At 39.1% G+C, this 26,290-nt stretch overlaps 1 protein-coding gene and 1 long non-coding RNA gene across 2 annotated transcripts in view; one reads left to right on the top strand and one right to left on the bottom strand.

Moving 5' to 3' along the window:
- The window catches only part of LOC126957095 (uncharacterized), a 94,730-nt gene that overhangs the window by 60,716 nt on the left and 7,724 nt on the right, over positions 1-26,290 (bottom strand). The gene's annotated exons all lie outside the window — the stretch shown is intronic.
- LOC126957091 (uncharacterized) lies at positions 12,290-12,733 on the top strand. The gene has a single exon (XM_050794530.1). It carries the CDS (start codon positions 12,344-12,346, stop codon positions 12,731-12,733), a length of 390 nt encoding a protein of 129 aa, XP_050650487.1. The 5' UTR covers positions 12,290-12,343.

Below are 26,290 nucleotides of genomic sequence, written 5' to 3'. Positions count from 1 at the left end.
AACAGACTGGTTTTAAGACTTTCCCTTTATCACAGGTTTTGAACAATTTGATTGTGCTGTGTGGGTTTGAAACTTTCATCAAACTTGAAATAATTTTGGTCATCATTTTTTCAAATATTTTTTCTGCCCCTTCCCACTCTCATCCTTCTAAGTGATTCTGATTAAACATATATAAATTCACTTGAAGTTGCCCAATAGCACACTGATGTTTTGTTCATTTTTATAAACACCTATTTTCTCTATATGTTACATTTTGGATAGTGTCTATTACTCTGTCTGAAAATTCACTACTTTTTTTCCTTTCCTATGTTCAATCTGTTGTGAATCCCATCCAGTGAATTTTTCATCTCAGAAACTGTAGTTCTCATCTCTTGATGTTCTATTTGTTTTTTAAAAAACATCTTTTGTGTCTCTGTTTAATTTTTTGCCTGTAAGCAATACAGATGTAATCACTGTTTGTTATTTCTACCATCTATCTAGACTGAGTTTATTTTGGTTGATTGCTTTTTTCCTATTATAGGTTATATTTTTCTTTATCTCTAGTAATAATTCACATGCCTGGTAATTTTTAATTGGATATAAGCGATTGGGAATTTTTACTTGTTTGTTTTTGTTTTTCTCTTTTAGTTTTTATTTTTAGTTCTGGAGTTCAGGTTTGTTACATAGGTAGATGTGTGCCACGGTGGTAGTTTGCTGCACCTATAAATCCATCACCTAAGTATTAAGTCCAGCATGCATTAGCTGTTTTTCCTAATGTTCTCCCTCCTCTCACCCCAACTCCCAACAGGCCCCAGTGTATATTGTTCCCCTTCCTGTGTCCATGAGTTCTCACTGGTCAGCTCCCACTTATAAGTGAGAATATGCGGTGTTTGGTTTTCTGTTCCTGCATTAGTTTGCTGAGGATACTGGCTTCTATCTTCATCTAGGTCCCTGCAAAGGACATGATCTCCTTCCTTGTTATGGCTGTATAGTATTCCATGGTGTATATGTACCACGTTTTCTTTATCCAGTCTGTTGTTGATGGGCAAAGGACATAAAGAGACACTTCTCAAAAGAAGACATTCATGCAGCCAACAAACATTTGACAAAAAGCTCAACATCACTGATTATTAGAGAAATGCAAATAAAAACCACAATGAGATACCATCTCATCCCAGAATGGTGATTATTAAAAAGTCAAGAAACAACAGATGCTGGCAAGGTTGCAGAGAAATAGGAACGCTTTTACATTGATGGTGGGAATGGAAATTAGTTCAACCATTGTGAAAGACGGTGTGGTGATTCCTCAGAGATCTAGAACCAGAAATACCATTTGACCCAGCAATTCCATTACTCAGTATAAACACAAAGCGACTGGGAATTTTACCTTGTTACAAGCTTTTTATCTCTGTAAATATTCTTGTGTTTTTGTATTAGTTCATTTTCATGCTGATAATAAAGACATATCCAAGACTGAGTAATTTATAAAGGAAAGAGGTTTAATTGAGTCACAGTTCTGCAGGGATGGGGATGCCTCAGGAAACTTACAGTCCTGATGGAAAGAGAAGCAAATACATCCTTGTTCACATGGCAGCAGCAGGAAAAGTGCCAAGTAAAATTGGGAAAAGTCCCTCATAAAACCATCAGATTCCATAGAGCTCACTCATAATCATGAGAAAAGCATGAGAGTAACTGCCCCCATGATTAAATTACCTACCACTGGGTCCCTCCCATGACATGTGGGGATTATGGGAACTACAATTCAAGATGAGATTTGGGTGGGGATACAGCCAAACCAAATCAGCCTTGTTCTGGGACACAGTTAAGGTGTATGAAAATAGTTTGATCCTTTCCAATTTTGGTTTCATGATTTATTAAATGGGGCCAGAACAGTCCTCATATTACCGGGCTAATTATCCCCTACTACCAAGACAAGATCTTTCCGAGTATTCTACCAAATGCCTTATGAATCATGAGGTTTTCCCAGTCTGATTTCTGGGTACAAGCACGATACTGACTCTGTGTGAATGCCAGACACTGTTACCTCTATCCTTCCAGGTGATTCTGTTCCAGGCCTCAGGCAGTTTCCTTCCATGCATGTGCTGATTATTGCTCAGCTGAAAACTCAAAGAAAGCAACAAATCTTCAGATATCTTGCCTGATAGACTTTCTAGTGACTTTTGTCACTTTATTCACTCCCAACTTTTAGCTCTATTTCTAGTCAGGGAGTCTTCTGGGCTCCACTTGGGTTCTTCCTCCCTGCGCTGCAGACTGGAGTCTCTCAAAACATTAAACTGGGGTAATCACAGGACTCACCTCATTCATCTCCTGTCTTTCAGGAATCACTGTTTATGTCTGATAACCAGTGTCAAGAAAACCATCGTTTCATATACTTTTAAAATTTATTGGTTAAGGTGAGAGGGTAAATCTGATCTTTTTCTCCATCTTGGCTGGAAGTGTAATTTGATCATAGAATATTTATTTGGAGAATGATAACAGGTACTGTTCATTAGAAAGAAAAAGAAAAGGAAGAAAAAGAGCAAGCAAGAAGAAAGAAAGAAAGAAGGAAAGAAAGAAAGAAAGAAAAGAAAGGCAGTTTTAAACGAGAAAGGAAAAAGGAAGTAAGGAAAGTTTTAGACAATCGCTTGTTAGGAAGCAGCAAAATGAGAAAAAAATTGTATAGTTTTTCATGAAGCTAAATTTATTTCATTTAAATTGCAATTCCTTATACTGAGATGATCTATTTGCTACTATTTGTGTGTCAAAAAGTCTTTCATTTTGTTTTTTACCTTGTACAATTAAAACTGGTAACTCTTCTAACTAAAAAGATTAATGACCTCTCAAATTCCAAAGTCTAGAAAAGAGTGGTTGAAATTCAGGGGCTTTTAAAGTCTTTAAAGCAGTCTGAGAGAAAACACCCACTATATACAGAAGAGCAAAGATAAAGATAACAAGATTCCATGTCAGAAACAATGCAAGAGAGAAGGCAATTTTTTAAAAAACAGGTAGGTGAGAAATTGATTTCCAAGGTGATAAAAAACTGAGAGCTCTTTGAAAGTTGTTGTTGTATCTCTATGTATCATTTTATTTCCAGTGCCCAGCACACAGCTGGCACTAAATATATGGTTGTTGAGTGAATGAATGAATTTGGTGCCTAACAACATAACACCCTAGGTCTGGCAGGCCCAGGAATTTTCCAGTGCAGCTCTCCTCTTAATTGATCTCCTTTATTAAAGTGGAAACAGTGTGACTAATTGGCTTTGACACAGGCTAATTTCCCCAGGACATTGATGTGGCTGTCCCATACCCCTCAGTAAACAAGCTCTTGTGCAAGGCGCCTGAGGCAGGGTCTTGGACCATGACAACACAGTTAGGGAAAGCAGAAAGAGTGCAGCATTAACTGGTGAATCTGTGAATATCTGACAGCATACACACAAAACTGGCAAAGAATTGACCAAGTGGGTATCTCCTGTGGGTTACAACGCCATTTGCTCATTAGAATCACTTGGGTTGCTTTTAAGACATATAGAATCTGTACACAGAGAGATTCACACTCAATTAATCTGGGATGGGGCAAAATTGGAAATTGAAACTTTTTTTTTTTTTTTTTTTTTTGAGACAGAGTCTCGCTCTGTCGCCCAGGCTGGAGTGCAGTGGCGCAATCTCGGCTCACTGCAAGCTCCGCCTCCCGGGTTCACGCCATTCTCCTGCCTCAGCCTCCTGAGTAGCTGGGACTACAGGCGCCCGCCACCGCGCCCGGCTAATTTTTTGTATTTTTAGTAGAAACGGGGTTTCACCGTGGTCTCGATCTCCTGACCTTGTGATCCGCCCGCCTCGGCCTCCCAAAGTGCTGGGATTACAGGCGTGAGCCACCGCGCCGGGCATGAAATTGAAACATTTTTAAAGCTCTCAGTTATTCTATCGTGAAGCTAGAATTACAAGTCACTGCATCAAGCCAACAAATGAATAATCCCAATCCTTCTATCTTTGATGATTTCGCCAATTAAAAAAGTGTCCTTCTACTGGTGCTACCAGTAGAAGGTATGCATTAGAATAATCCAAATATCAGCAAATATGAAACACTTCATTTTGGTGCTCATTTTTCTTTTGTAAGTTCCCATTCATGTTCTATAGCAGGAAAATAGTGCAATCTGTTAAGCACTGGTCTAATGTAATACATCTGTAGTCAAATTCAAGTGTTATCATTTCAATTATTATCCATTTCAAAATTCTCTCTTCACACTGCCTTCACTCCCTGCATTCAATTATAAATCAAACTGCATTCAACTCTTGGCGAATTTCCAGGGAAGGAATCTCATGTTTGACTTCTTGTGAAGGCAGCAGGGAGGGGGGAAGATGAGGAAGAATGAGCTGACTGGTGCAGGCAGTGGGGCAGATGGAAGTGGAATAGCTGATTTCAGTCACCTCTCTGTTGACTCCAGCTGCCAATGTCATCACCCGGTCTGGTCGACGGGTACCACCTGCTGGCTCAGTGATCCTTGGATGCCTATGGCATTCTGACATTCACTTCGGCTTCATCCAATCTCAGGATAGTGGTCTACTGTGAACCTCTACAGATGGGATTCCTTCATGTCCACCCAAACTTTACAAGGCCTGGGGCAAATGGAGGCCCCCATACCCTAAGTCTATATTTATAAGAATTATAAATCAAACTAACAAATTGCTAAATGAAGTATGTCCTATCATCCTCACTTGACAAACAGCTTTATGAGGACAAATTAGAAAAATATATGTAAAGCCCAGAATTAGCAAAATATCAAAGACTATTTAATTTAATTTGTATTGCATGTACCTGGGCATTCTCTTCATGGGCTGGCAATGTTTGGATGAGTAATAATTCAGAAATTAGTATGTACTCACTTGCTAGAATCAAAATTTTTTGGTCATCTTTTCTAGCAAAGTCACTAATTATGTTGATAAAATTAATATTTTCATATATAACTTGTATTCTTGTGTCAGCAGTGATCAAACGGATTAAAAATCAAATATAATGATATTAAAATATATGCAATTTGAATGCATTAAGAAAATTTAAATTGGAGCAAACATAAACAAATGTAAATAAATTTACTTTTCCTACATTTCTGAATAATTAAGATTCATCTAAAATATTCAAGATTTATTAAAATTAAAAAGCCTATTTTATAAAAAATCTATTTGCAATTTTAGGATTTAATGTCCATCAAATTTCCATAGAGTAAAGAAGAGGAACTATGCTTCATGCATATAACTAGACCTACATATATACATATTTAAGCATAATGTGAACAATACTGCTATACTCTTCACACTCCCAAGCAGCTTCTGTAGCAGCACAGCCCACACACCTTCAGAGTTTTGCATATACCATCTTTAATGTACAGGATCTATTGCAAGTGGAGATTTCCCTGGGGCCTGCATAATGTCAGTTGGGAGAGCAAATATTTACAGTTTTAGATTGGTCTGTGGCAGCTCTGAGCTCTGATCTCAGACTCAGAATGGCAGCAATATGTGTTCTTTAGCACAATGTATTTGTTGGCAAATGCAGGACCCTGTCAAGCATGGGGTCCATGACAGGGTACCCTTTAGCCTGAGACTAATATTGCTACTGAGTCCCTTTGCTTCCTGTGTGTCCAGGGAATGGAAGTTTGCTTAGCAATTCAACCAGCCAGTCAGCCATCTTATGGGGCCTCTGGGGCCCCAAGAATCTTAGACTCCCTGTTACAAGCACCTTGGGTCCTTGAAGAACTGGGAGGTGATTTGTGCCCTCTCCTGACTTGTTCTGCCCCACTTTCTGAGGCCCTCTGCCTATATCCAAAGCTCTCTGGTGGCCTTTGCTTGGGACTTGGCATGTGCCAATGGGTTATGCCACTTGACACACTCCAAACGAGAAACTGGGGCCAGTCCCTATGTTCAGATGTACCCTTGAGCTTTGTGGGATTGTCTCTAGGGATCCTTTCTCTGAGGAACCATGGCAAATCCTCCCTTTTCTCAAGGAGTGAGGGTGGGAATAGAATGACTCTAACATCCCAAGATGTCTTCAAGAAGTCTCCCCAGTCTTACTACTAAATCACTTCTAAATCACCACCTTTGGCGGTAGGAGGAGGGCAAATCGCTTCTCCTGATACACTCCAGTGTGTTTGTATCCTGCCTGGCATGGTCCTCATGGAGCCTACACATCCATATCTATGTCTATTCTGGTGACCCAGGAATGAGTTTGTAGCAAGAAGAAAAATGTAAATTGAGGTCTTAAGTTATTGTCATAGTTAATAGCTTATGAACTGCTCCAGAACTTATCTTTGGTGGGAAGATAACAAGAAGCAAAAATGCCTTCCTAAAATAGCTTTGAGAAGTTGCTATAACTGGCTAGATGACTGGCCTGAATCAACAAGTAATATCTCTGATATTAGAAAATAAAACCTCACATTTCCACAAAACTTCTGGAAGGATACTTAATTTTTTGTTTTAAATTTTCATGGGTACACAGCAGGTGTATATATTTATGGATTACATTAGAAGGATACTTTAAAATGTGATTCTTCTTTACTGCTATTTGTTTAGTTGAGAGGGTCCCTAAAAATCCCTGGGAAAAATGTTGCAAGCTTGCCACTCAGAGTAATCTTCCCCAGATTTACCACTAATGAAGATATCCAGAAACTAAAAGAATTGGAAGAGAAGCCTTCATAACATAGCATTCTTCATTCAAGTATGAATTCTATTCAGGCAAGCCAGATGTTAAAAATCTTTGCTTTTCCCAAGCATCTCTTTGGCAGGATTGAAGACAAAAATAACTGAATATAATTTTTATCACTGCCATTAAGATCATGTCTGCTTTTAAAAAAGGAGTTTGGGAAAATGTGCTTTTCAAATTCAACATTGGTTTCAATATCCTGGGCTGGGGGGCCATGAGGATGGCAGGAATTTCTGTGTGTCAAATCTTCTCTACTTTGTATTCTGTTTTGATGTAAGGAATCATTAGGTGTGGTCCTGCATATTGAGGGGAAAAGTAACCTACTGTGTCAGATCTCGGCAAGACTCCAAGTATCGGCTCACTGCTCTCCCCACTCCCAAACTCTCATCAATTACCCTGCTCACTCCTTTCAGCAGCTCCCAGAAGCTGGAAGGTGTTAGGACAAATGGCAGAAAGAACAAAAGCACTTTAAGTGGAAAGTGTGACAAATATTTTACTTCTTATAATCATTTTACATTATACATTAAAAAAAATTTTTAAATATCCCTGAGGACTTGTCTGGATTGTGAATCACCTGGATGTATCAATCCATCCCTACAGACTTCCTTCTTGTATCAATATAAAAAAAAAATCTCTGCATCTCACAAGCTTCTGACTAAAAATCAAGGTCACATGTGCATTGAATGCCTAAATTACTATGGCTTAAGTTCCCAGCAGGTTAATTTTGAACCATTATCTCCCCTCGATTGAGATTCAGTCTAGAGTTTTGTGCCATGTCCTAGAAATTAGCTCCAATCAAGTCTATGGGGATTAGATTTAAGAATGAGGAACTCACACTTTGGCCCAAGGGCGAGTCAGTGAGTGCACATCTCAGGTTGGGTGTACTTCATCTTTTTCTGTGTGTGAAGCACTCAGATCATCCTCCTGTCATCTTTGGATGCACCAATTTCTTAAGTCCTGTACCAAAGCCTCCCCTTTCAGGTAGGTAAGCACTTTTCTAACCCTTGCGATCTCTCCTCTGGTCTCCATTCTCTTCCACTAGATTTCCAGCCCATGGCTGTCCTCTTCAGTTTGGCTGAATTAAAATGTCTAGCCAATTTTAAGGAAGCTTCCATGTCTACGTTCATAGTTCATGAAATTTTAACTGCTCACGTGCTGTCCAAAAGAAATAGAATGTGAACCACAAATATATATCACCTATGTAATTTTACATTTTCATATAGTCACATTAAAAAACTAAGATGAAGGCTGGGTGCGGTGGTTCATGCTTGTAATCCCAGCACTTTGGGAGGCCAAGACGGGTGGATCACCTGAGGCAGGAGTTCGAGACCAGACTGGCCAACACAGTGAAACCCCATCTCTACTAAAAATACAAAAATTAGCCGGGTGTGATGGTGCGTGCTTGTAATCCCAGCTATTCAGGAGGCTGAGGCAGGAGAATCGCTTGAACCCGGGAGGTGGAGGTTGGAGCTGAGATTGCACCATTGCACACTCCAGCCTGGGCAACAGAGTGAGACTCCATCTTAAAAAAAAAAAAAAAAGTAAGATGAAACAGGTAAAACTAATTTTGATAATATATTTTTGTTTAATCCAAATATATCCAAAATCTTATTTCAGCACTTAGCCCAATATAAACATTATTAACAAAGATAAGTTTCCCAGGAAGATTAATCAGATAGCTAGCAGTTAAGTTTCAGAAGGTCATGATTTTCTCTCTCAGTGCTTTAAAATACTTTTAAAACTTTATTAGGTTTGCTTTGAGAAGACAGAGAGAAAAAGAGTGGCAAAGAGCTCTTTCAGTCTCTACTTTTTTTTTAGTCTTTTTAAGGCATTTGGAAATTTTCTCATGATGCATTTACAAAAATTCTGGCATAAATGCCTGTCTAAATAAAAATGTCCCTCTAGAAAATGTGGTCAACTGCTTTAACTGACTTGTCTCCATAAATCCTCTTGGATTCTTTCCCAAGAAACAAGGTTTACTACTGTGGTAATCTTTTCAGTGTAAGACAGCCCACAGTTTCATCTCTAAGAAACTTAAGAATGAATATTCTAGAGGCAGAGTTACTCTAAGGGTATGCAAGGCCTGGGCAAATATTTGTTGTGTGGACCCTGTTTATCTAAATAATTTGAGTCACTCAAAATTAGCACATCAGCACCATTCTGTAGGCATACTCTCCCATGATCTCAAGAGAGAAACACTTCTGCCAGTGTCCACTGGCCAGGCTCCTGGAACCAGTCTACCCTCCTGGAACCAAGGCCCTGGGATGACCCTGTACATTTGAGTCCTTGAGCTCCTGGAGGCATCTGGTTGTGCCCCATGCAGGGTAGAGTGTTGAGGAGGGCAGAAATAGAGGTTCTATCCTGGGCTCCAGTGCCACACCCAGAAGGCACTGCCATCCCCAGTTGGTCACAGGCACTAGAAAAGATGGGAAATTTTGAGAAAGGCGCTCCCAAGTACAGGGTCCTACTTGTCTAGGTCTAAGTGACTAGTATGCTAACTGCCATGGGACCTAGTTAAATAAGTGCACATGCATGTGGACAAAAAAAAAAAAAAAAAAGGTGCTTGGAGAAACAAAAGGAGGACTTGAAGCAGCAACATTGCAGATCCCACTTTAGAAGGAAATGTTTGGTTTTTACTATGCTTTGTTCAACCCAATACGATTTCTCATGTGCCATGAGCTGGGTATTATACAGCACATGCTTGATGAGCAGTGGTGAATAAGCGTGCCCTCAAGATCCTCTAGTGCTGTGTTTCTCAAGTCCAGGTGTCCATTAGAAACATGTTGGAGAGCTTTTAAAACACTGTTGTTCTCAAGCTCCACCCCAGACCAATTTATTGAAACTTTCTGGAGTTGGGACCTAGGTATCAGAATGCTTTAAAATTCTCCAGGTTATTTTAATGTTCAGCCAGGCTTAAGAAGAAGTCCTGGTCTAGTGAATGACTAGTGGTCTAGTCCTGGTCTCTCTCCTGCTTCTGTTTTCCATGGCCTCTGATCTAACCCAGCAGATGCTGAATCCCTTTAAGAATTTAGACTGGCTTGGGCTACCCTCTTTGGGTCCCCTCCCTTTGTATGGGAGCCCTGTTTTCACTCTGTTAAATCTCGCAACTGCACACTCTTCTGGTCTGTGTTTGTTACGGCTTGAGCCGAGCTTTCACTCACCATCCACCACTGCTGTTTGCTGTTGTCACAGACCCGCTGACTTCCACCCCTCCGGATCCGGCAGGGTGTCCGCTGTGCTCCTGATCCAGCGAGGCGCCCATTGCCACTCCCGATCGGGCTAAAGACTTGCCATTGTTCCTGCATGGCTAAGTGCCTGGGTTTGTCTTAATCGAGCTGAACACTAGTCACTAGTCACTGTGACCCATGGCTTCTAATAGAGCTATAATACTCACCGCATGGCCCAAGATTACATTTCTTGGAATCTATGAGGCCAAGAACCCCAGGTCAGAGAACATGAGGCTTGCCACCATCTTGGAAGCGGCCCACCGCCATCTTGGAAGCAGTCCTCCACCATCTTGGAAGCAGCCCTCCACCATCTTGGGAGCTCTGGGAGCAAGGACCCCCCTGGTAACATTTGGCGACCCAGGTGGGACCCCCAAAGCAATGGGAAATGTTCCCCCCAAGGCAAAAATGCCCCTAAGATGTATTCTGGAGAACTGGGACCAATTTGACCCTCAGACACTAAGAAAGAAACTATTTATATTCTTCTGCAGTACCGCCAGGCTACAATATCCTCTTCAAGGGAGAGAAACCTGGCCTCCTGAGGGAAGTATAAATTATAACACCATCTTACAGCTAGACACTTTTGTAGAAAAGGAGGCAAATGGAGTGAACTGCCATATGTACAAACTTTCTTTTCATTAAGAGACAACTCACAATTATGTAAAAAGTGTGATTTATGCCCTACAGGAAGCCCTCAGAGTCCACCTCCCTACCCCGGCTTCCCCGCGACTCCTTCCCCAACTAATAAAGGACCCCCCCTTCGACCCAAACGTCCAAAAGGAGATAGACAAAGGGGTAAACAATGAACCAAAGAGTGCTGACATTCCCTGATTATGCCCCTCCAAGCGGTGTGAGGAGAAGAATTCGGCCCAGCCAGAGTGCACGTACCGTTTTCTCTCTCAGACTTGAAGCAAATTAAAATAGACCTGGGTAAATTCTCAGATAACCCTGATGGCTATATTGATGTTTTACAAGGGTTAGGACAATCCTTTGATCTGACATGGAGACATATAACATTACTGGCTAGATCAGACACTAACCCCAAATGAGAGAAGTGCCGCCATAACTGCAGCCCGAGAGTTTGGCGATCTCCAGTATCTGTTAGGTCAACAATAGGATGACTACAGAGGAAAGAGAACGATTCCCCACCGGCCAGCAGGCAGTTCCCAGTGTAGACCCTCATTGGGACACAGAATCAGAACATGGAGATTGGTGCCGCAGACATTTGCTAACTTGCGTGCTAGAAGGACTAAGGAAAACTAGGAAGAAGCCTATGAATTATTCAATGATGTCCACTATGACACAGGGAAAGGAAGAAAATCCCACCACCTTTCTGGAGAGACTAAGAGAGGCATTGAGGAAGCATAGCTCTCTGTCACCTGACTCTATTGAAGGCCAACTAATCTTAAAGGATAAGTTTATCACTCAGTCAGCTGCAGACATTAGGAAAAAACTTCAAAAGTCTGCCTTAGGCCTGGAGCAAAACTTAGGAACCCTATTGAACTTGGCAATCTCGGTTTTTTATAATAGAGATCAGGAGGAGCAGGCGGAACGGGACAAATGGGATTAAAAAAAGGCCACCGCTTTAGTCATGGCCCTCAGGCAAGTGGACTTTGGAGGCTCTGGAAAAGGGAAAAGCTGGGCAAATCGAACGCCTAATAGGGCTTGGTTCCAGTGCAGTCTACAAGGACACTTTAAAAAAGATTGTCCAAACAGAAATAAGCCGCCCCCTCGTCCATGCCCCTTATGTCAAGGGAATCACTGGAAGGCCCACTGCCCCAGGGGACGAAGGTCCTCTGAGTCAGAAGCCACTGACCAGATGATCCAGCAGCAGGACTGAGGGTACCGGGGCAAGCGCCAGCCCATGCCATCACCCTCACAGAACCCCGGGTATGCTTGACCATTGAGGGCCAGGAGGTTAACTGTCTCCTGGACACTGGCGTGGCCTTCTCAGTCTTACTCTCCGGTCCTGGACAACTGTCCTCCAGATCTGTCACTATCTGAGGGGTCCCAGGACAGCCAGTCACTAGATACTTCTCCCAGTCATTAAGTTGTGACTGGGGAACTTTACTCTTTTCACATGCTTTTCTAATTATGCCTGAAAGTCCCACTCTCCTGTTAGGGAGAAACATTCTAGCAAAAGCAGGGGCCATTAGACACCTCAACATAGGAGAAGGAACACTCGTTTGTTGTCCCCTGCTTGAGGAAGTAATTAATCCTGAAGTCTAGGCAACAGAAGGACAACATGGACGAGCAAAGAATGCCCATCCTATTCAAGTTAAACTGAAGGATTCCGTCTCCTTTCCCTACCAAAGGCAGTACCCCCTTAGACCCGAGGCCCAACAAGGACTCCAAAAGATTGTTAAGGACCTAAAAGCCCAAGGCCTAGTCTTTATGTGTCACAGAAAAAACAGGAATAGCTCTAGGAGTCCTTACACAGGTCTGAGGGATGAGCTTGCAACCCGTGGCATGCCTGAGTAAGGAAACTGATGTAGTGGCAAAGGGTTGGCCTCATTGTTTACGGGTAGTGGCGGCAGTAGCAGTCTTAGTATCTGAAGCAGTTAAAATAATACAGGGAAGAGATTTTACTGTGTGGACATCTCATGATGTGAATGGCATACTCACTGCTAAAGGAGATTTGTGGCTGTCAGATAACCGTTTACTTAAATATCAGGCTCTATTACTTGAAGGGCCAGTGCTGCGACTGCGCACTTGTGTAACTCTTAACCCAGTCACATTTCTTCCAGACAATGAAGAAAAGATAGAACACAACTGTCAACAAGTAATTGCTCAAACCTACGCCGCTCAAAGGGGACCTTCCAAAGGTTCCCTTGACTGATCCCAATCTCAACTTGTATACTGATAGAAGTACTTGTATACTGATGGACTTCAGAAAGTGGGGTATGCAGTGGTTAGTGATAATAAAATACTTGAAAGTAATCACCTCACTCCAGGAACTAGTGCTCAGCTGACAGAACTAATAGCCCTCACTTGGGCACTAGAATTAGGAGAAGGAAAAAGGGTAAATATATATAGAGACTCTGTATGCTTACCTAGTCCTCCATGCCTATGCAGCAACATGGAGAGAAAGGGAATTCCTAACTTCTGAGGGAACAGCTATCAAACATCAGGAAGCCATTAGGAGATTGTTATTGGCTGTACAGAAACCTAAAGAGGTGGCAGTCTTACACTGCCAGGGTCATCAGAAAGGAAAGGAAAGGGAAATAGAAGGGAACTGCCAATTAGATATTGAAGCCAAAAGGGCCACAAGACAGGACCTTCCATTAGAAGTGCTTATAGAAGGACCCCTAGTATGGGGTAATTCCCTCCTGGAAACCAAGCCCCAGTACTCAGCAGGAGAAATAGAATGGGGGAAACTCACAAGGACATAGTTTCCTCCCCTCAGGATGGCTAGCCACTGAAGAAGGAAAAATACTTTTGCCTGCAGCTAACCAATGGAAATTACTTAAAACCCTTCACCAAACCTTTCACTTAGACATTGATAGCACCCATCAGATGGCCAAATTATTATTTACTGGACCAGTCCTTTTCAAAACTATCAAGCAGATAGTCAGGGCCTGTGAAGTGTGCCAAAGAAATAATCCCCTGCACTGCAGGCCATACATTTCAATCCCTGTATCTTTAACCTCCTTGTTAAGTTTGTCTCTTTCAGAATCAAAGCTGTAAAACACAAATAGTTCTTCAAATGGAGCCCCAGATACAATCCATGACTAAGATCTACCACAGACCCCTGGACCAGCCTGATAGCCCATGCTCTGATGTTGATGACATCGAAGGAACCCCACCTGAGGAAATCTCAACTGCACGACCCCTACTACGCCCCAATTCAGCACTAAGCAGAGCAGTTGTCGGCCAACCTCCCCAACAGCACTTGGGTTTTCCTGTTGAGAGGGGGAACTGAGAGACAGGACTAGCTGGATTTCCCAGGTTAAGAATCCCTACGCTTAGCTGGGAAGGTGACCGCATCCACCTTCAAACACAGGGCTTGCAACTTAGCCCACACTCGACCAGACCAATCAGGTACTAAAGAGAGCTCACTAAAATGCTAATTAGGCAAAAACAGCAGGTAAAGAAATAGCCAATCATCTATTGCCTGAGAGCACAGCAGGACAATGATCGGGATATAAACCCAGGTATTCGAGCCAGCAATGGCTACCCTCTTTGGGTCCCCTCCCGTTGTATGGGAGTTCTGTTTTCACTCTATTAAATCTTGCAACTGCAAAAAAAAAAAATTTAGACTGGCTCTGTTACCAGGCTATTTGCTTGGTCACTTTTTCTGCTACTGGAGGTGGACAAGGTCTCTTCTGCACCATTATGAAACCATCCAAGGACTGTTCACCAGTTGACTGTGGCAGATTAAGCCTGACATCACATCAGGTCATTGAGGAAATCACTTCTTTCATGATTCTTTTTGGCCCAGAGGCTAGAACCAGGTTGACGTCAGTCTCCATGAATCAGCTTCCCAAACCAGACACAGACTTTTTTAGAATGTGATAGCTCACCTGAAACAAATATGAAACCAAATTTTTGCCATGTTCTACTAAACAATACAGGTACCTTAATTTTCTGTCAGCCTTGGGAATTTAAGTGAATAGGACTCTTTAAAATATAAAATACCTGCCTAATTGTAAACTCAAAATGAAGTTTTACAAAGTTAGTTTCAAATGGGCTTCAAAAGAGGAAAAACACATTTTTACTTAATCGTTTTTAGACAGTTCCCATTTATGTACACAACTCTATTTCATAATTTTAATTCCTTTTACTAAAAAGGTTTTTTCTCATATAAAGCATGACTGATGCTCTACTATGCAATACACATAATATTGTTTGTTATCTTCCAGGTTTGTAATTTTCTGGGGCTGCCAAATGCTGACTAAATTATTGGTAGCAGTCAGCTCCCAGTGGGGTTTCTCCTTCTGAGTTCAGATGGGACAGCTATCTCTATATTTTCATTGTATTTGTGTACCATCTTTTATGCTTTGTGTGATTTTAAACAGTATTTTATCTAGAACTGTATAAATCATAAAAATGACAAAATTTAAAACATGCAGTTAATAACCCACAAAAATAAAGTCAGCATAAGAGAAAGCAAAAATATCTGTTTTTTTAGAGGAGAAGCAATTCTTTCTATATTCTTCTCTTTCTTTTTTTCTATTTTTTTGAATGGCAAGAATGTAGGTGGTTTCTGATGAAGCTCTTTCTCATGCAACTGGAAAGCTCACCCAGCTGAAAGGCTGGCTGTCTCTTAGTCACAAAGCTGAAAAAGTTTCCTAAGATTGAGAGAAAATGGGAATGTGAAGAAACTCAAGAAAAATGAAGTCCACTTGTTTCCTGCTTGATGTTTATGCAGGTTTTAAAAAGATGACATTAGAGCAAAATTCTACAAGGAGTTCTGGGCTTTGCTGTTGATGTAAATCCAGCAGTTTGGCTCAGACAGGGTCTTGAGTGTGGTTTCATGAATTTGTTCTTCCAATGAAACTCACTGACCACCTCTGTGCCAGTCTCTGCTCCACACTTAGGACCTAACATTAAATTGGACAAGGTCCTTGCCCTCAGCGAGTCGTCCTGTCATCTTGCGGAGGTGCCTATAATCTACAGCCCTCAAATTACATGGATGAGAAACTGTATTTTACCAGTTTTCCCTGGAATGTTCACTGTATGGAGAGTTGACTTATCCCAAAGAAAATCCCAACAGACTAATTATAAATCAAAATATGTGAGAGCTAGTACAAACCCCTTCACAACTCATTTCCTACTTACCTCCCAGGCCAATTCCACTTATATTTTAATATAATTTTTAAAATTATATAATATTTTATAAAATATTATAAAATTATATTTTATAATATAAAAATTATTAAATATTTATATATTTTATAAATATATAAAAATATATATATTTGCATATATACATGTTCTAAAATATAGATAGATAGACAGATAGATAATTTAAGTCAGTACTTGGTATGCATGGAAAAAGAAGCTAATATCTAAACATCCAAATGACCTGTGCCTAGCATTGAGCTAGGTGTGGTTATCTCATCCAATGTAGACTATATAACAACTACAAGATAAGTATTTTTATGCTCATTTCATGTAATGCAGAAATAGAAGCCTGTAGATGGTAGGCTGCCCAAAGTCATACAGCTAGCAAAGGGTGAATCCCAGATTCCAGGAGGCTTGTCTGATTTCAGAGGCCTTCCAATTCATGATCATAATCTCCTTATTGAGATCATCTTTCCCTCTTAGGTCAGAGGCAGTTAATTCTTTCTACTTATTCCAGGTGTCAACTACTTACTTAAGGTCATCTAATCTACCTGTCCCAAACAATTTTTTTAAAAAAAGTCAAACGCGTTTCTTCCATTTGGTTTGTTAACTATGGAAAGAGCAGACATTTTCCCAACTTGGGGCATAATTTCTAGGATCTAAACATACCACAAGTTGGTTATTTCATCACGGTCCCATTGAGCAAAAAAAGAAAAAAGAAGTAATAATATTTTTTATTTTTTCCCTTCCTCCTTCCTTGCCTCCTTTCTTCTATTCTTTCTTGTTGTTTCATTTTCTTTCTTCCTTCTATTCCTGGTTTACTAAACACCATGTACTAGGCAAAGTGTACTCATATCTTGGTGTAAAAAAACAAATGCATATATGTATTTATCAGGAAATAGGATACATATAATAATGGAAATACACTCAAAATATTGTTCCAGCCTAGATGAGGATGTCATTAACTCCATTCTGGAGAACATGGAGCCAGAAAAATTTTCACAAAGATGCTTGATCTAAACATTGACGGATGAGTGAGGAAGAGAAAGGGTGGTTTAGGAAAAGAGGACAGAGTATGAAAAGCTTGGGGACATCTCTGGTGGCTGCAGATTCCTATATTAGTGACCATTATTACAATATCAGAAGAAGAGGATGTAGAAAGGTTAGAGCTGAGTAAATATTATATTACTATTGTCAAACACTGTATTGCTATTGGCAAAGTGTCCAAAACCAAGTATCCTGCTGCTCTCAGCACTGTTACAGTGAAAGGTGAGGCAGCTGCAGGAATGGCAGCAAGCCAGTCCATGTTGCTGGAATGGCTTTCCTCTCCTGGAAATTATGATATGAAGTGCTTAATTTTTAAGAGAATAATTTCTGTTTGTTATAAAAATGTCAGTTGACATGTGCAAATTAGAGCATGCTGTATTGCAGAGCATTTATTTTCCAGCAAATATTTGTTTATGTAGCTGACATTTCAAAATAAAATCTAAAAGTTACTTTTATGTCAGCATTATCACTCTTGTCATAACTTTATATTTTATGGCTAAATAACAGTAGGTATCTATTTTGTAGGCTGCTGTAAATCTACTTAAGTAGGCAAGTTATGAAAATTATTGTAAATGACTATACATCCAGAACATAATATATTGTATTTTCATTAAGCCATAGTAATTTAAATTTTCTAGTAATGATAGACTAACTTGTTCCAGACTAGTTTTTTCACTGAGAGTAATTACAAAGTTCAACAAAATATAAGACATCTTTTGGAAGGGAATAGAGAGCTACCAAAGTAACAAGGACTTGGGAGGCCAAAAATCTCAGAGAGAAGGCAAGGCCAAAGGAATGACCTCAATATTCAGTGTAGCTAAGTGGTGGACAAGAGGCTGAGAGCTGAGCAAATTATAGGGACAGGGTCTGTAGGGATCACCTAGGAGGATCTCTTGATTTTGGCTGATACTACCAAAGGGCTTAACTCTAAAAGTACAGTTGAACTGGAAATAGACTAACACTCACAAAGATAGTGCTCAGATCATTTCAATTCTTGGTATAAATAAATAATCTGCATACCAAGAAACAAGATGATCTGGCCAAAAAAAAAAAAAAAAAAAAAAAATTCCCAGGAAGAAATGGACAACGGAAACAGCCCCACATGGATCAACATATTGCTGCTGGGAGGCAGAGCTAGATGGTACAAGAGAAGACTCCACCAATTGTGTCCCCCCGCAATACCAATTTAACAACTATCTATACACAAAAATGCACCTTTATAAGAACCAAAAATCAGGTGAGCACTCATAATATGTGGTCTGGCTTTGGCTTTGTATCACTGAAGGAGGCACTGAAGAAGTAGGACAGTCTTGAATCACCAGTGCCACCCTTCCTCCATCTCCTGGTAAAATGGCATGGTGTAAAGAGCATTTTTGTGCTTTGGGGAGAGGGAGAGCTGGCAACTGTGAGGCATTGAACTCAGTGTGTTTTCCTATTATAGCAGAAAGGAAACTGGACCACACTCAGCTGACACCTGCCTACAGAAGGAGCATTTAAACCAGCTGTAGCCAGAAGGGAACCACTGATCCCAACAGTCGGAACTTGAGTTCCCGAGAGGCTCGCCACTGCAGGTTGTCTAACTGTTATGGGGCTCTAAATAAACTCAAAAGGCCGTCTAGGACACAAGCACTGTAACTCCTAGGCAAGTTCCCATGCTGAACTGGGCCCAAAGCCAGAGGACTTGGTTGAGTGGGGAGGACATGTGACCTATTGAGACACCAGCTAGGGCAGCTAAGGGAGTGCTGGCATCACCCCTCCCCTAACCCCAGGCTGCACAGTTCATGGTCCAAAAGAGATCTCTCCCTCTCCTTTAGGAGTAGAGAAGGTAGAGTGGGAAGCACATAGTCTTGCTTCCTGGATACAAGCTCAGACACAGCAGGACAGGGACAGGACAGCCCTCAGAGTTGTGAGGCTCCCATTCCAAGCCCTAGTTCCTGGATGACATTCCTAGACACACCCTTGGGCCAGAAGGGAACCTGTTACCTTCAAGGGAAGGACCCAGTCCTGGCAACATTCATCACCTGCTAACTAAAGAGACTTTGGGCCCTGAATAACCAGCAGCGATACCTAGATACTACATCAAGGGCCTTGGGTGAGACTCAGACTTATTGGCTTCAGGCGAGACTTGGCACCTTCCCGCCTGTGGCGGTTACGGGGCAAGACTCCTGCTTGAGAAAAGCAGAGGGAAAAGTAAAGAGGACTCTGTCATGCACCTTAGAGACCAGCTTGGTACCCAAGGTGACAGATAAGTGGGCTTTTGAGTTCCTTGATTTCAGGATTTGGCCCCTGGACGGCATTTATGGACCAAGCCCCAGGGCCATGAGGGAACACAGGCAGTAGCCAGGAAGCGGTTAAAGCAGGCCTTGGGTGAGACCCAGTACTGTGCTGACTTCAGGTCTCACCCTGTGGTGGTGGCCATAGGGGTGCTTGTGTCACTCTACCCCCAGCTCCAGGTGGCTCAGAACGGAGAAAGACTGTTTGGGAGAAAGTAAGGGAAGAGAATGAGAGTCTCTGCCTGGTAATCCAGACAATTCTCCCAGATCTTGTCCAAAATCATCAAAACAATAGCTACATGAGTCTGCAGGACCACAGCATTACTAGGTTTGGAATGCCCCCTAAAACAGATACAGTTTAGATCACAACACCCAAGTACCTTCAAATATCTAGAAAGCCTTCCCGAGAAGGATGGGTACACAGAAGCCCAGACATGGAAGACTACAATAAATACCTTACCCTTCAATGCCCAGACACAGATTAACATCTACAAGTATCAAGACAATCCCAGAAATCATGACTTCATCAAGTAAACTAAATAAAGCACTAAGAACCAATCCTGGAGAAAAAGAGATATCTGGCCTTTCAGACAGAGAATTCAAAATAGCTGTTTTGAGGAAACTCAAAGAAATTCAAGATAACACAGGGAAGTAATTCAGAGTTCTATTAAAGAAATTTAACAAAGAGATTGAAATAATTAAAAAAGAATGAAGCAGAAATCCTGGAGCTGAAAAACGAAACGGGCATACTGAAGAATGTATCAGAGCCTTTTAATGGCAGAATTGATCAAGAAGAAAGAATTAGTGAACTTGAAGACAGGCAATTTGAACATACACAGTCAGAGAAAACAAAAGAAAAAATAATTTTAAAAAAATGAAACACACCTATAAGATCTAAAAAATAGCCTCGAAAGGGCTACTGCCCTTAAAGCAGAAGTAGAGAAAGAGATGGGGGTAGAAAGTTTATTCAAAGGTATAATAACAGAGAACTTCCCAAACCTAGAGAAAGATATCAATATCTGAGTACAAGAAGGCTATAGAACACCAACTCTGTCATGCATCTTAGAGACCAAGCAATTTAATCCAAAGAAGCCTACCTCAAGGCATTTAATAATCAAACTTCCAAAGATCAAGAATAAAGAAAGGATCCAAAAAGCAGCAAGAAGAAAGAAACAAATAACATACAATGGAGCTCCAATACATCTGGCTTTTCAGCAGAAACCCTATAGTGCAGGAAAGAGTGGCAAGAAATTAGTACTGAAGTAAAAAAAAAAAAAACAAAAAAAACCACATCCGTTTACCCTAGAATAGTATATCTGGTGAAAATATCCTTCAAACATGATGGAGAAATAAAGCCTTTCCCAGACAAACAAAAGCTGAGGGTTTTTGTCATTACCAGACCTAGCCTATAAGAAATGGTAAAAGGAGTATTTCAATCAGAAAGAAAAGGACATTAATGAGCAACAAGTAATCACCTGAAAGTACAAAACTCACTTGGTAATAGTAAATATACCAAAAAACACAGAATACTATAACACTGTAACTGTGGCATGTAAACTACTCTTATCCTAAGTAGAAACACTAAATGATGAACTGACAAATCAATAACTACAACAACTTTTAAGACATAGTACAATAAGATATAAATAGAAACAACAAAAAGTTAAAAAATGGGGACGGAGTTAAAGCACAGAGTTTTTATTAGTTTTCTTTTTGCTTATTTGTTTGTTACACAAACAGTGTTAAGTTGTTATGAGCTTAAAATAATGGGTTATAATATAGTATTTGCAAGCCTCAAGATAACCTCAAACCAAAAAACATACAATACATACACAAATAATAAAAGTAAGAAACTAAATCATATCACCAGAGAAAAATCACCTTCACTAAAAGGAAGATATTAAGCAAAGAAAAAAGACAGGTAAGATCACAAAAGAAGCAGAAAACAAATAACAATATGGCAGGAGTAAGTTCTTACTTCGGAATAATAACATTGAAAGTAAATGGACTAACCTCTCCAATCAAAAGACATAGGGTGGCTGAATGGATGGAAAAACAAGACCCAATGATCTGTTGCTACAAGAAACTCACCTCCTCTATAAAGCCACACATAGAATGAAAATAAAAGTGATGGAAAAAGATATTCATGTCCATGCAATCTAAAAAAGAGCAGGAGTCGCCATACTTACATTAGACAAAATAGATTTCAAGAGAAAAACTTTAAGAAAAGACAAAGACAGTCACTACATAATGATAAAAGGGTCAATTCAGCAAGAGGATACAACAATTTTAAATATATATGTACCCAACACTGGAGCACCCAGGTATATAAAGCAAATATTATTAGAGCTAAAGAGAGAGAGACACTAATATAATAATAGTTGGAGGCTTCAACACCCTACTTTCAGCATTAAGCAGATCTTCAGGCAGAAAATCAACAAAGAAACATTGGATTTACTCTGCACTATAGACCAAATGGATCTAACAAATATTTAGAGAGCATTTCATCTAAGAACTACAAAATACACATTCTTTTCCTTAGCACATGGATCATTCTCAAGGACAGACCATATGTTAGGTCACAGAACAAGTCTTAAAACATTTCAGAAAATTGAAATTATATCAAACATCTTCTCTGACAACAATGAAATAAAACTAGAAATAAATAACAAGAGGAATTTTGGAAACTATGCAGATGAATGGAAATTAACCAATATGCTACTGAATAACCCATGAAGAAATCAGAAAGAAAATTGAAAATTTTCTTGAAGTAAATGATAATGGCAACACAACATATCAAAACATATGGGATACAGCAAAAGTGGTACTAAGAGGGAAGTTATAGCTATAAGTGCCAACATCAAAAAAGAAGAAAAATTTCAAACAATCTAATGGTGCATTTTGAAGAACTAGAAAAGCAGAAGCAATCAAACTCAAAATTAGTAAAATAAAAGAAATAAAGTTCAGAGCAGAAACAGATGAAATGTAGAAAACAATACAAAAGACCAATGAAACAGAAAGTTGTTTTTTTGAAAAGTTAAAGAAAATTGATAAACATTTAGCCAGACTAAGAGAAAAGGTGAGAAGATTCAAATAAATAATATCAGGGATGAAAAAGGAAACATTACAACTGATACTGCAGAAATTCAAAGGCTCATTAGTGGCTACTAAGAGCTACTATATGCCAATACATTGGAAAATATAGAAAAAAATGACAAATTCCTAGATACATACAACATACCAAGAATGAACCAAGAATCAATCCAAAACGTGAAGAGACCAATAATAGATAATAAGATAGAAGCTGTAATAGAAAGTCTCCTAGTAAAGAAAAGCCTGGGACCTGATGGTATCACTGCTGAATTCTACCAAACATTTAACCCCTTTAACATTTAGAAAAAAAAAAAAAAAAAAGAAGCACAGCTCACTGTCAACACTCATTTAACTTTACATAAATACTCTCTCTGAGGCTGAAGCAAATCTGACTGATTTTCAATATGAAAATAAAATATAAAAACTGTTTTTGGAGTTATTTCTAAACAGAACTAACATCAGAATCATCAGAATCATCAAAATAATCTATTTAGGAAAAATTGGATTCATCAAATAAATCTTCAGCCAAGTATTTGAGAACAATGTTAATGTCACACAGAGGAATGCTACATTTTCTAGGATATGACATTTCAGCGATTGAGAATTACTGTATTTTGTGAATAAAAAACATCATTACTAAACACAGAATGGTATAAATAGGGTGATGTCTTTTGTTTCCAAAGTCGATATACTAGGGCAATATGAAAATAATAGTAAAAGTGAGATAATTTCATGGCAAAGTTATCTTGGGGTAAATGCTGCAGCCACAAGTGCTGCTGGCAAGTATTATCAGGGAAAATGGGAAAAGGGTTAAAGAAGAACTAATAACAATCCTACTCAAACTATTCCGAAAAATAGAGAAGGAGGGAATATTTTCAAACTCATTCTAGAAGGCCAGTATTACGCTGATACCAAAACAAGACAAAGACACAACAACAACAACAAAAGAAATCTACAGGCCAATATTTCTGATGCACACAAAAATCCTCAACAAAATGCTAGCAAACTGTATTTGACAATACATTAAAAAGGTCATTCATCATGACCTAGTGCGATTTATCCCTCGGACACAAGGATGGTTCAACATACATAAATCAATCAATGGGATTCATCTTATCAACAGAATGAAGGACAAGAAACATATGATCATTTCAATTGGTGCTGAAAAAGCATTTGACAAAATTTGACATCCCTTCATGATAAAAACCTTCAAAAAACTGGATACGGGAGAAACATACCTTAACATAATAAAAGCCATACACAACAGACCTACAGTTGGTATCATACTTAATGGGGAAAAACTGAAAGCCTTTCCTGTAACATCTGGAACATGACAAGGATGTCCACTTTCACCACTCTTATTCAATACAGTACTGAAAGTCCTAGCTAGCACAATCAAACAAGAGAAATAAATAAAGGGCATCCAAATGGGAAAAAAAGAAGTCAAAATATCCTTGTTTGCAGGTGATATGATCTTACATTTAAAAAACATAATGACGCCACCAAAAAACTATTAGAACTGATAGACAAATTTAGTAAAGCTGCAGGATACAAAAGCAACATACAAAAATCAGCAGCATTTTTATATGCCAATAGTTAATCAAAAAAGAAATCAAGAAAGTAATCACATGTACAATAGCTGCAATAAAACACCTAGGAATAAACTTAACCAAAGAAGTGAAAGATTTCTATAATCTAAACTATAAAACATTGCTGCAAGAAAATCGAAGAGGACACCAAAAAATGGAAAGATATTCCATGTTCATGAACTGGAAGAATCAATGTTGCTAAAATGCCTGCACTACCCAAAGCAATTTACAGATTCAATGCAATCTCTATCAAAAGACCAATAACATTCATCACAGAAATAGAACAAATAACTTAAATTTTATGTGGAACCCAAAAGACCCAAATTTGTCAAAGCTATCCTAAGCAAAAAGAACAAAACTGGAGAGGAATCATATTACCTGACTTCAAATTATACTATACAGTTATAGTAACCAGAAGAGCGCAGTACTAGCATAAAAACAGACACATAGATGAATGGAACAGAAAAGAGAACCCAAAAAACAAAACCATCTACAGTGAACTCATTTTCAACAAAGGTGCCAAAAACATACACTGTGAAAAGAACAGTCTCTTCAATAAACAGTGTTGGGAAAACTGGATATCCATATGCAGAAGAATGACACCAGACCCCTTTCTCTCGCCATATACAAGAATCAAATCAAAATAGATGAAAAACTTAAGTCTAAGCTTTCAAACTATGAAACTACTACAAGACAATTTTGAGAAAAATATTCAGGGCATTGGCCTGGGCAAAAACTTCTTGAGTAATACCCCAAAAGCACAGGCAACCACAGCAAAAAATGGACTAATGGAATCACATCGAGTTAAAAAGCTTCTGCACAGCAAAGGATACAATCAACAAAGGGAAGAGACAATCCATAGAATAGGAGAAAATATTGGCAAACTACCCATCTGACAAGGGATTAGTAACCAGAATATATAAGGAACTCAAACAAATATATAGCGAAAAAACATAATAATCCAATCAAAAAATGGGCAAAAGATTTGAATAGACATTTCTCAAGACATACAAATGGCAAACAGGCACATGAAAAGGATCTAAACATCATTGATTATTAGAGAAATGCAAATCAAAACTACAATAAGATATCTCCTCACCCTAGTTAAAATGGCTTATATCCAAAAGACAGGCAATAACAAATGCTGGTGAGGATGTGGAGAAAAGGGAGCCCTCGTACACTGTCGGTGAGAATGTGAATTAGTACAACAACTATGGAGAGCAGTTTGGAGTTCTTCAAAAAGCTAAAAATAGAGCTACTATATGATCCAGCAATCCCACTGCTGGATATAGACCCAAAAGAAAGGAAATCAGTATATTGAAGAGAGATCTGCATTCCCACGTTTGTTGCAGCACTGTTCACAATAGCAACATTTGGAAGCAATCTAAGTGTCCATCAACAGATGAATAGCTAAAGAAAATGTGGTACAGATACACAATAGAGTACTATTCAGCCATAAAAAAGAGTGAGATCCTGTCATTTGCAACAACATGGATAGAACTGGAGATCATCATATTAAATGCAATAAGCCAGGCACAGAAAGAAAACATTGCATGCTCTCACTTATTTGCAGGGTCTAAAAATCGAAACAATTGAACTCACGGACATAGAATTCATAGAGAAGAATGGTTACCAGAGGCTGGGCAGGGTAGTGGGAGAGGGTGTGGGAAGGAGGGTAAATGGTTAATGGCTACAAAAAAATTAGAAAAAATAAATAAGACCTACTATTTGATAGCACGACAAGGTGTCTACAGTCAATAATTTAATTGTACATTTAAAATAACTAAAAGAGACTAATTGGATCATTTGTAACACAAAGGATAAATGCTTCAGAGGATGAATACCCCATTCTCCATGGTGTAATTGTTATGCATTGCATGCCTGTATCAAGACATCTCATGTACCCCATAAATATATACACCTACTATGTACCTACAAAAATTAAAAATTAAAAGATATTGCTTGCTGGTACAAGAAACAGAAGTTAAAATAACCATGATTCATATATTCAATAATTAGAAAATGTGATAGAAAACTCCAGCAGATAAATTGTTTTATGGGAAACTGTAATAATAAAAAATGTGAAAATCTTCAAACTAAAACACAATAACTGAAACTCTGAGCTTAAAGAGAGGCTTAACAACAGGTTGCACAGAGTTGAATAGAGGGTTAGTGAAATGGAGATGAGTCAGAAGAAAATATCCAGGCTGAAGGACAGAGAGAAGACAGAATGGAAATACAGAAACAAGTATAAAAGACATATAAAACATGATGTTAAAAATCCCACAAATGTAATATAATTATTTGTTAGAGAGAAAAGAGAGAGAATAAGCTTAAGAAAATATTTGAAGTAAAATTTTTCCAGAATTAATAGAAGATATCATATCTTTGGTTCAAGAACTGCTATGAACCTCACACAGGAGAAATATGAAAAATAAACCACACACATTTATTTACATTTTGGCAAAACTGCTGAAAACTAAAGAAAATGAGAAAATCTGAAAAAGCAGCCAGAGAAAAATCACAGATTACTTTCAAAGATGCAACAATATGACAGATGACTTCTCAGAAATAGCAGAAACCAAAAGCAGTACAATGACATTTTCA

This window comes from Macaca thibetana, chromosome 6, assembly GCF_024542745.1.
Source record: "Macaca thibetana thibetana isolate TM-01 chromosome 6, ASM2454274v1, whole genome shotgun sequence".
Taxonomy (NCBI): Eukaryota; Metazoa; Chordata; class Mammalia; order Primates; family Cercopithecidae; genus Macaca; species Macaca thibetana.
This window is presented reverse-complemented; position numbering and strand designations above follow the sequence as displayed.